Below are 12319 nucleotides of genomic sequence, written 5' to 3'. Positions count from 1 at the left end.
TCATACATTCTCATTATTAGGACAGTTCAAAATGTAGTTATTTCCCTAACTAAACTAATCACTCTTTGTGGTGAGCTTCCTGAGGTGAGCTGGAACTTCCAGCTCTTTTCTCTTTTGTGTCTGAAAATTATTATTACAAGGGTGTCTTTCATTTTTCTTAAAACCCATAGATGAGTGAGACCATTCTGCGTTTTTCTCTCTCTCTCTGACTTATTTCACTCAGCATAATAGATTCCGTGTACATCCATGTATAGGAAAATTTCATGACTTCATCTCTCCTGACAGCTGCATAATATTCCATTGTGTATATGTACCACAGTTTCTTTAGCCATTCATCTGTTGAAGGGCATCTTGGTTGTTTCCAGAGTCTTGCTATGGTAAATAGTGCTGCAATAAATATAGGTGTAAGTAAGAAGGTTTGTATTGTATTTTTGTGTTCCTAGGGTATATTCCTAGGAGTGGTATAGCTGGATCATATGGGAGCTCGATTTCCAGTTTTTGGAGGAATCTCCATATCGCTTTCCATAAAGGTTGAACTAGACGGCATTCCCACCAGCAGTGGATAAGAGTTCCTTTCTCTCCACATCCCCGCCAACACTGTTTATTCTCATTCTTTGTGATGTGTGCCATTCTCTGGGGTGTGAGGTGGTATCTTATAGTTGTTTTGATTTGCATCTCCCTGATGATTTGTGATGTGGAACATTTTTTCATGTGTCTTTTGGCCATGTGTATTTCTTCTTTGTCAAAGTGTCTGTTCATTTCTTCTCCCCATTTTTTGATGGGGTTAGATGTTTTTTTCTTGTAAAGTTCTGTCAGTGCCTTGTATATTTTGGAGATTAGCCCCTTATCTGATGGGTATTGGGTGAATAGTTTCTCCCACTCAGTGGGTGGCTCTTGTATCCTGGGCTCTATTTCCTTTGAGGTGCAGAAGCTTCTCAGCTTAATATATGCCCATCTGTTAATCTCTGCTTTCACTTGCTTGGAGAGTGCAGTTTCCTCCATCAATATGCCTGTAATGTCCTGGAGTGTTTTGCCTATGTGCTGTTCTATATATCTTATGGTTTTGGGGCTGATATCGAGGTCTTTAATCCATTTGGATTTTACCTTCGTACATGATGTTAGCTGGGGGTCTAAGTTCAATTTTTTGCAAGTGGCTATCCAATTGTGCCAACACCACTTGTTGAAGAGGCTTTCCCTGCTCCATTTAGGATTTCCTGCTCCTTTATCAAAAATTAGGTGGTTGTATGTCTGGGGAACATTTTCTGAGTATTCAAGCCTATTCCACTGATCTGAGGACCTATCCTTATTCCAATACCATGCTGTTTTGATAACTGTTGCTTTGTAGTACAGTTTAAAGTTGAGGAAAATAATTCCTCCCATATTCTTTTTCCCAATGACTGCTTTAGCTATTCTAGGGTGTTTATTGTAGCAAACGAATTTCAAAAGTGCCTGATCCACTTCTTTGAAGAATGTCATGGGTATCTTTAGAGGGATGGCATTAAATCTGTATAATGCCTTGGGGAGTATTGCCATTTTGATGATGTTAATCCTGCCAATCCATGAGCAGGGTATGCGTTTCCATTTCCGTGTGTCCTCTCTTATTTCTTGGAGCAGAGTTTTATAGTTTTCTTTGTATAGGTCCTTCACATATTTAGTCAAGTTGATTCCAAGATATTTGAGTTTGTGTGGCACTATTGTGAATGGTGTTGTTTTCTTAATGTCCATTTCATCCTTATTACTATTGGTGTATAGAAAGGCCATTGATTTTTGTGTGTTAATTTTGTAGCCTGCCACCTTGCTATATGAGTCTATTGTGTCTAGAAGCTTTTTGGTAGAGTCTTTAGGGTTTTCTAAGTAGAGTATCATGTCATCTGCAAACAGTGAGAGCTTGACTTCTTCCTTTCCTATCTGGATTCCCTTGATATCTTTTTCTTGCCTAATCGCTATAGCAAATACTTCCAGTGCTATGTTTAATAGGAATGGTGAGAGAGGACAGCCTTGTCTTGTGCCAGAATTTAGAGGTAATGCTTTCAGTTTTTCTCCATTGAGGATAATATTTGCCACTGGCTTGTGGTAGATGGCCTTCACTATATTGAGAAAGGTTCCCTCCATTCCCATCTTGCTGAGAGTTTTGATCAAGAATGGGTGTTGGACCTTATCAAATGCTTTCTCTGCATCTATTGATATGATCATGTGGTTTTTATTTTTCTTGTTATTGATGTTGTGTATTATGTTGATAGATTTACGGATGTTAAACCATCCTTGCATTCCTGGGATGAAACCTACTTGATCGTAGTGGATGATCTTTTTAAAGAGGCATTGAATCCTATTTGCCAGGATTTTGTTGAGGATCTTTGCATCTGCATTCATCAGTGATATTGGTCAGTAATTTTCTTTTTTGGTAGCGTTTCTTTTTGGTTTAGGTATCAAGGTGATGTTGGCTTCATAAAAGCTATTTGGAAGTGTTTCCGTTTGTTCAATTTCATGAAAGAGTCTTGCCAAGATTGGCAGTAGTTCCTCTTGGAAAGTTTGATAGAATTCATTAGTGAATCCATCTGGACCTGGGCTTTTGTTTTTTGGCAGACATTTGATTACTGTTTTAATTTCATCAATGGTGATGGGGGTGTTTAGATATGCTACATCCTCTTCCTTCAACCGTGGAAGATTATAAGAGTCCAAGAATTTATCCATTTCTTCCAGGTTCTCATTTTTAGTGGCGTAGATTTTTTCAAAGTAGTTTCTGATTACCCTTTGAATCTCTGTCATATCAGTAGTGATCTCTCCTTTTTCATTCCTGATACGAGTTATCAAGTTTCTCTCTCTCTCTTTCTTTGTTAGGTTTGCCAGTGGTCTATCAATCTTGTTTATTTTTTCAAAGAACCAACTTCTGCTTTCGTTGATCTTTCGGATTGTTTTTTGGGTTTCCACTTCGTTGATTTCTGCTCTCAGCTTTGTTATTTCCTTCTGTCTTCCTATTCTTGGGTCCTTTTGTTGAGCATTTTCTAGTTCTATTAGCTGTGTCATTAAGCTACTCAGGTAAGTTCCTTCTTCCTTCCTGATGTGTGCTTGCAAAGCTATAAATTTTCCTCTCAGTACTGCTTTTGCTGTGTCCCATAAGTTCTGATAGTTTGTGTCTTTATTGTCATTTCTTTCCAGGAACCTTTTGATTTCCTCCTTGATTTCATCTCGGACCCACTGGTTATTGAGCAGGAGGCTGTTTAACTTCCAGGTGTTAAAGTGTTTCTTCTGAGTCCCTTTGGAGTTCACAAATAATTTCAGAGCCTTGTGGTCAGCGAAGGTAGTCTGCAAATTTTCTATCCTCTTGATCTTATGGAGGTATGTTTTATGTGCCAGCATGTAGTCTATCCTGGAGAATGTCCCATGTACATTGGAGAAGAATGTGTATCCAGGTTTCTGGGGATGGAGTGTCCTATATATATCCACTAGGCCTCTTTCTTCCATTTCTCTCCTCAGGTCTAGTATATTCTTGTTGGGTTTTAGTCTGGTTGACCTATCCAGTGTTGACAAAGCCGTGTTAAGGTCCCCCACAATTATTGTGTTTTTGTTGATATTATTTTTCAGATTTGTCAACAGTTGTATTAAATATTTTTCTGGCCCCTCATTCGGTGCATATATGTTTAGGAGAGTTATTTCTTCCTGCTCTACGTACCCCTTGATTAATATAAAATGTCCATCTTTGTCCCTTACAACCTTCCTGAGTATAAAGTTTGCATTATCTGATATTAGTATGGCCACTCCAGATTTTTTATGGGTGTTGTTTGCTTGGATAATTTTTCTCCAGCCTTTTATTTTGAGTCTATGTTTGTTCTCACTATTCAGGTGCGTTTCTTGTAGGCAGCAGAAGGTTGGATTGAGTTTTTTGATCCATTTAGCCTTCTGTGTCTCTTAATTGGTGCATTTAGTCCATTGACGTTGAGAGAAAGAATTGTCCTGGGATTTAACGCCCTCTTTATTTCAAAATTTGGTGTGTCTTTTGGGTAGTCTTGTCTTAGATTAGGTCTTTCAGTTTTTCTCTTAAGACTGGTTTTGTGTCTGTGAAGTTTCTGAGCTGTTTTTTGTCTGTGAAGCCATGTATTCTTCCGTCAAACTGGAAAGTGAGTTTTGCTGGGTATAGTATTCTGGGTGAAGCATTCATTTCATTCAGTCTTGTCACAATATCCCACCACTGCTTTCTGGCATTGAGTGTTTCTGGTGACAGGTCTGCTGTAAATCTCAGGGAAGCTTGCTTGAACGTGATTTCCCCTTTTGATCTTGCTGTTTTCAGAATTCTGTCTCTATCTGTGGGATTTGTCATTGTGACTAGGATGTGTCTTGGGGTGGTTTTTCTGGGGTCTCTTTTGGTTGGTACTCTTCGGGCATGCACGATTTGATCACATATATTCTTTAGCTCTGGAAGTTTCTCTTTAATGATGTTCTTGACCGTTGATTCTTCCTGGAAATTTTCTTCCTGGGTCTCTGGAACTCCAATGATTCTTAAGTTGTTTCTGTTGATCTAATCATAGACTTCTATTTTCATCTGTTCCCATTCTTTGACTAATTTTTCCATTGTCTGCTCATTTGCTTTAAGTTTTTTGTCCAATCTCTCCTGCTGTATGGAATTGTTATGTATCTCATCTTCCACAGCACCAAGTCTATTCTCAGCTTCTGATACCCTGTCCCAGAGCTTATCCATTTTGTCATTCACTTTGTTTACTGACTTTTTCAGTCCTGTTAGTTGACACGTTATTTTAGTTTGGAGTTTTATGATTTCTGTCTTCATATTTTCTTGGTTCTTATTAGTGTTCTGTTCAACTCGATCCATGGTTTCTTGGAGTCCGTTGAGCATCTTCCATATTGCTAGTCTAAAGTCCTTATCTGAGAGGTTGATTAGTTGGTTGGTCATTATCTGGTCCTCAGAATTGTCATCTTCATTCTCTATGTCTGATGCTGGCCTGCGTTGTTTCCCCATTGTCACACTTGTATTGTGGGTTTTTCTACGTGTTGTGGTGGTATTCAGTGTCTATATGATGCAGGCAGCACACTCCTCTGGCTCCTCCCTTTCTGGATGGGCTGACTTGCCTCTAAGGGAGGGGAGTCCTCTGTGGATGAAGCCTCACACTGGGTCAAATCTTAGGCTCGAGCATGCAACAGAGAAGACAGTCTGGAGAGAAATGTTTGCTTCTGTGATATAGCGCCGTTCTTAGTGTGATTTTTCCTTGTTGCAATGGAGTTCTTTCCTTAGAAAGAGTGCACAGCCGCGTAGCGAAGCAGAGCAGCCGTGCTCCACTGAAGCCTCTTTTTGCCCCACTCGCAAGAGTTTCACGCAAGAGGACAGTAGACAGACATAGACAGGTCACACTCACAGTTTTTAACAGTTGGGCCCCACTGGGCCGGTGTACTTTCGCGGATTTTCCCCACCTGGTGTCACACACAGGGAGCCGGCTTTTGCAAAGCTTTGCCGGTTTTCATGCTCTGTAGTCCCTCCCTCTCAGAAACCTTTTTATACTAATAGTCTGTTTTATATAAAACCTAACATTTTCCAAAATTGATGAAGATTCAGTCTTATCAATCCAATAATGATAAAGTGAAACTCATATGGGTCAATTGTGGCACATGGAATTAATGTTGAATTTTACTAACCTAAGTAGCATGGGTATATAGTGGGTGTTGATAGTACACAAATAATGTCGCATATCAGAGAATTTTATTATTTTCTCAATATCATAAGATGATGTCAGAATAGAGGAGAGAGAAGATAAAAGCTAAAACATTTAGTAGATCCAAGTCAATTTTATTTTCAGAGACTGATATATAATTTCTTGGTAGTTGTTACCCTGTACATGGCAAAAAATTGGCAACCCCACTCTTACCCATGCTTATCCCTTTTTATTGCTTCTGATTTTCCCATATTGTATTTCATTATTATGAATTATCGGCAGCCCAAAGAATTCTTTTTTTGTTTTTTGGGCCACATTCGTTGATGCTCAGGGATTACTCCTGGCTCTGTGCTCAGAAATTGCTCTTGGCAAGCTCCAGGGACCATATGGGATGCCAGGATTAGAACTTTCCTGGAATGGCTGCTTGCAAGGCAAACACTCTACCTCTGTGCTATCTCTCTGGCCCACTTGATAGCCACTTGATAGTCCACTGGGCTGGAGCCAGGCCATCCAGGTGACCTTTTACGGAGTCCCTCAATCCTCAGCGCCAGCACTGAATCTTCTCTCAATTGAGGATGGTGAAGCTTCTACGTGGGGAGCTAGGCAACCCCTGGAACTAAGCCCTTCAACCTGACCATAGGCAGCCTTCCCATTTCAGCTCAGCTTAGGCAGACTGGTCCCATTTCACCTGGGTCAGCTCTTCAAAGGTAACCTATAGATCAATCCTTAGAGTCTGCTGATATATAAACATGTGTGTATATGTTTGCCATACCAATGGCTGCTTAATATTAGTCTGTAATAATATAATATCAATTTCATGGCATATTCTCCCCATAAAGTGCACATTACCATATCACTTCATTTTTCAGACTTAAAAACTGATTATTTTTAAGAATCCTCTATACACAACTTAATATATGAAGTCTTTCTCCAATTGAGTTCATCCTCACCAACCACAATTGGCCTAAGGAAAGAAAAAAGGAAAACTGTTACATCAGACTTCCCAGATTTACTCTTTTTTTTCTTCTTTTCTTTTTCATTCCCTTTAAGTATTCTGTCCCATATTACCTGGGTCAACTTTTCAAATATAATCCACAGATTAACCCTCTATGGCTACTGAAGTAAGCATATGAGTGTATGTGTTCGTCATACCAATGTCAGTTTAATATCCATCTATAATAGATATATCTATTTTGTATAGTGTTCTCTCCCTGATCATAGATAACCCCTCCTTCCCCCCTTTGCTCACCATCTTACAAACCCTTTTCTGGCCCTCCATGTTATTTCTCCACATTTAACCTTTTTCACTTTCAGTCCTTAACTCCTCATGAAGCAGAACATTCTTCTCACCACAGCCAGATACCAACCAGTTCCCAAAGTGAAATGATAGATTCTCAACATAAAAAGAAACCAACCCTCAGCTGCTATTGATTTTCTCTTGGCAACCCCTCTTCTTCACCTCCCTTCAATGTGAACTTTTGCTTGTTACCAGATTCTGGGGCTGAGAAGTCCCCCACTTGAGGATACTTCCTGATATGTGACTTCTGGGAGCCATCTTCCCTAGACTTCACAAAACCAAATCAAAGGCTGAAGCGGTACTCTGGATCTTACTCCTTCTCTGACTACTTTGAAAGACTTTAAGAGGACATACAAATCTTCTTTGGATATCCCTTTAGATACAATTCCTTTAATAGGCATAACTGTTATTGAATATCTTCTTATACAGTGGCAATTTCTTCCATCCTCAGTATCCTGTTAGTCAGGAATTCTAGTAGACATGGCTTTGGTTAGAGGTCATGTAAGGAAAAGGTTATGGGGATTGTTGGTCCTGATACCTCAGCCCCCACATCCACCAGTAATACCAGTGGCATTTTTCCTTTTTTCATAGGCAATTGAATGCAAAAAATTTACATATACAAACAAATTCTTACCTAATAGAGACGAGAATAGAACATTTTTACATGACTGAATCCCAACCACAATTATGTTTGTAATCAAGGTGTTTAAATAAAAATATTAATAAAAAATGAATACAACATTTTATACTGCAGTGAGATTTTACATCCTGAACACTTGGCATAGTGGCTTGGCTTAGACTTAGATTTATCAGACATTGACGATTCACCCTTGAACCATAGATATCATCTAAAGGAGCAAACAGGGTCTCCTACACCATCACCAGGAATAAAAATTCTACCAAGGAAGCCCCCACAATGCCATGGTATTGACTTACTCCAAAAATGGTCTTTATGACACCCTGTTAACCTAGGAATAGCAATAGTCAGCTTTCAGGGCAGAATTCTCTCCTATGCTACCTAATGGTGAGATGAAACCAGAAGATGCTACACACCACAGGATTTTGACATAGGACCTGTACAGAAACCAGGATCTATAACTACAGAAATCTGACAGCAACAACTATGATGGTGAAGAGCTGTTTCTGGGAACACAGAGAACAGCTAAGGGGTTCGACAACATAGTAGGTCTGGAGCCTGGAGTTGGTCTTATGCCAAAATCCTTCAGAGGTAACGTCTCCCTATTTTTAGGCCAAATGTTTTTCTTCCAATTTCTTCCATATTTTGCTGTGCTCATGCAAACAACAATAACTGCCACAGACACACATAATTTTTTGTGTATCTCATATATTTAAAAAAGAATAGCATTCTGCTATTTATTACTGAGTTTATTGGTGCTACAACAATTTTCAAGAATTTAAGTGCTAATAAACTCTCCTCTTCTGTTTCCAATTCTGTTTCTAGATCTTCTAATTTCTTTCTATTTTTAAAATAACTTCGCTTTCTGTCATCCTGAAATAAATGTATTATGATGAGTTATATCAACTATGTGGTACATTTTCTTTAAATAAATAAATTTATAAGTTAAAAAAGAAATTCTTGATAAATAATTAGTAATTGATAATAATCTTTATGTTAGTTTGAAAGTAGCTGTTAAAGCATGTACAATATATTTAGCACTGGTTCCTGTTTGCCTCTCTTTGCTATGTCCCTTGATTTTCCTTATCCAATAATAATGAGATAAAAAAGATATTTATCACAGGTTTATTTTGAGTTTCCAAGGAGTTCAAAATGATACAAATACAGATTATTTTAGCCAAATAACAAAGAACACTTTAGAGGAAGCATTTTCAATTAATTGCTTATTTTCTTATGAAGAGGAAATAGAAGAATATTAGGAAACAATTTCCAAAGTCCATCACAGGATTTGTATTTTATTCTTGAGGAGTAAGCGTTATTTTGTGAAATACTCTTTTCAGGGATGTTTTTACATCTTTGTTTCTTAAGGAATAGATCAACGAGTTAAGCATAGGAGAGATAATATTAGTAAATATCTGTACTATGGCATCCACCAGGTGGTTGGGTGTGGGCTGCAGATAGATGATAATGATTGGTCCAAGGGCACAAAGGATCGCAGCGAGATGGGCGCTGCAGGTTGAGAAGGCTTTTTTCCTGCCCTCTGCAGAGCGGATTCTCAAAATGGCAATCCCGATGCGCATGTAGGAGATGCAAATAGTGCACCAAAACAGCAAAGCCAGAAAGCTAACAGCTATGGAACCTACAGTCTGGGCCAGCGAGATATCATCACAGGCCAAGGGCAAGACAGCAGGGATGTCACAGAAGAAGTAGTCAATGTGGTTTGGGCCACAGTAAGTCAGTCTAAAAGTGAACGCAGTCAGGATGGAGGCATGAACACAGCCCAGAGTCCAGGCTGCTATGACCAAACCCACACAGACTTCAGGTCTCATGATGAGTGAATACCTTAAGGGGTGACAGATGGCCACAAAGCGATCATAGGACATCACTGAATAGAGGCAGCCTTCAGTAGCTCCCAAGAAATGATAGAAGAAGATCTGTGTGGCACAGCCTTTGTAAGAAATGGCTCTGGTCTGGCCAGAGAGATAGAACAGCATCTTAGGGCAGGTCACTGATGGCAAAACTATATCAAATATGGACAGGAATCCTAGAAAGAAGTACATGGGGGTGTGAAGGGTTGAGTAGGTAACAATTGCTGTCAGGATGAGTAAGTTTCCAATCAGGGTGAAGAGGTAAATGAAGAGGAAGAAGAGAAAGAGCACCATCTCTACTCCCTGGGTCTGTGGGATTCCCAGCAGGATGAACTCAGTCAGTTCTGTGTGGTTCCTCATGTTCCAGCAGAGCTGGTCTGATAGAGATAGAACTCATGAAGGTATGAATTTGGAGACCAAACATTGACACACAACATGATACATTGATCATCCAAACAGCAGATTTATTTCAATGGTCTCAGTATAAACCAAGACAATTAGGCATTCTACCAAAGTTAGTTATATAGAGGTTATATAAACATATACCTTCATTTCCCAAGATATCTTATTATTTCATGAATGTGGATCAGAACTATTGAAACATAGTACTATAGTTTACTGCACAAGTTAAATAAAGGTCTGATGATCAAAACACCCAATTCAATCAAGTTCCAATGATGCCTCAGTTCCAATCTGGAAGGTTACTTCTAATTTCTACTGAGCATGTCTATCTGGCCATGCATGTCAAAGATGTGGTCCTAATGCTATCTTTATCCCCCACTTCCACACTCAGATATATAAACCCTGACCTCTGCAGTTAGAGGGAGTGAAAATATATTTATGCTTTTGTCTCTACCCATATCAGCCCTGCAGGGAACATGAGCCTTACATGGGGTTGTATTTGGTACATTTCTTACTGTGAGAATATGTATTCATGGAAATGTTCAACAAAAAATGTAAAGGGATTTGTATATTAGATACTGCCATAAACTTCAAAGTTAAAGATTAATTTACATTAGGTAGATAGTTTATATTGAATTTCTAATAGTTACAGATATCTACATGGGGCATTTCATCTTCATAATAATAATATTTTTGAATTTTAGTGCAATTAAGACGTTTTTTTGGTCTTAGGGTCACATCCAGTGACACTTAGGGGTTACTCATGGCTATGTGCTCAGAAATCGCTCCTGACTTGGGGGACCATATGGGATGCTGGGGATTGAACCAAACTCTGTCCTGGCTCAGCCACGTGCAAGGCAAGTACCCTTCTGCTGTGTTATTGCTCCAGTCCAAGACTTTTAATATTAAAAAATACTGTTTAGAGACCTGACAGATAGTATAAAAGGTAATTTGCCTTGTACACTGCCCATCTGTGTTCATTCAATGGCATCCCAAAAGGCTCCTGAGCATGGCCAGGAATGATCCCTAAGCAAAATGCTAAGAATAAGCCCTTGACACAGTTGGGTGTGTCTTCTTACCATGAAAAAAAAAATGTTGTAGATATTTCTTCTTAAATGTTAAGTGGGCAATGCAGTATTCACTCTAGGCATAATACTACAGCTGATCTCCTGAACATTTTCAATTTGTGTTACTATCATTATAGTTTTGATCAGAATCTCCCATTCTACCTCCCAAAGTAATCAATGCCATTCTTCTGTCAGTATGAAATTTATTTGTTTTGGTTTTTAAAGAATATTTACATACCCTGAATGGTTAGACTTAAAATTGACCTGAGGTGTGTCTTGTGGTGATATTTGTTTCAATACCTAAATTTAAAGAATATTGTGAAATGTAAATTGTCAGAAAAGAATTTTTCTCTTCAATATTTTTTATTTTTCAAGGACAAAGTATCAGTACATTTCTAATTATAGTAACATGACTTCTTAATATAATATAACCATTTTTAAATCTGTATATAAATGAAAATTTTACCTTTAAAGTTTGTTGTAGTAATATTGCTTTCTACTATTCAATAAACAATTCTGATGGGCTGTATTTTGCTTCGATTAGTGTGAACACTGAAAAAAAGCACAATTTTCAATAATTATATCTATAGTTTCTCGGTGTCCATAAGCATGTGGCAATTTAATACTGCTATATAAAATAATGTCTGTGAACAGTCTTGTTATTATGACCAATTTATTTAGAATTTAAGAAATTTTATTACACAGTAAATATAGTCACTTGACTAGAAATTTAGGATTTTGTGAAATGATACTCTCGGTCCTTAACTACTTTAGGCTATTTGTTTTGTTTGGGGGCCACATTTGGTAGCATTCAGGGGTTACTCCAGGCTCTTCACTCAAAAATTAGTCTTGAAAGACTGGGAGACCATATAGGATGCCATGGATCCATCCCAAATCAACTGTGTGCAAGGTAAATGCCTTACCTACTGTCCAGTCCCATTTTAAGCATTTTAAAGTTACCTCTGAACCTGGGGATCCTTGTACCTGCATTTTTGGCTTGAAAATGTCTCATGAAAGGAACTTAGCTATAACTTAAGAGGTAGAAGGGTAAATAAATCCTGAACTAGTGTTGGTGAAATGAACTTTGGACATTTATAACCGAATGAATTATTTATTTATGTAGTAATTCATGAGTCATTTATTCTTGTAGAAGCAAAAACAAATATGAAAAAGATAATGAGTTAAGGATGGAGAATGGAGTCTCCCTACCAAGAAGAAGGAAATTCATAATTAATGAAAAATTATATTAAAAATAAAACAACCAGAAATCATAATAACAGCACACAGAATAATCCATAGACATAGGTTTTCTATTGAGATCATACATGTGAGTTCCTGGGAAAATGATAACTCAAATATTCTCTTCACAAATGGATAATGTTGATTCACTT

At 38.1% G+C, this 12319-nt stretch overlaps 2 protein-coding genes across 2 annotated transcripts in view; both read right to left on the bottom strand.

The window, feature by feature from the left end:
* LOC126015454 (NADH dehydrogenase [ubiquinone] 1 alpha subcomplex subunit 6) overlaps nt 1-12319 on the bottom strand; it is a 566806-nt gene that overhangs the window by 105739 nt on the left and 448748 nt on the right. The window lies entirely within an intron of this gene.
* LOC126015790 (olfactory receptor 148-like) lies at nt 8887-9819 on the bottom strand. The gene has a single exon (XM_049778373.1). It carries the CDS (start codon nt 9817-9819, stop codon nt 8887-8889), a length of 933 nt encoding a protein of 310 aa, XP_049634330.1.

This window comes from Suncus etruscus, chromosome 8 (genome assembly GCF_024139225.1).
Source record: "Suncus etruscus isolate mSunEtr1 chromosome 8, mSunEtr1.pri.cur, whole genome shotgun sequence".
Classification (NCBI taxonomy): domain Eukaryota; kingdom Metazoa; phylum Chordata; class Mammalia; order Eulipotyphla; family Soricidae; genus Suncus; species Suncus etruscus.
Note: the sequence above shows the minus strand (reverse complement) of the source record. Positions and strands in the feature narration are given on the sequence as shown.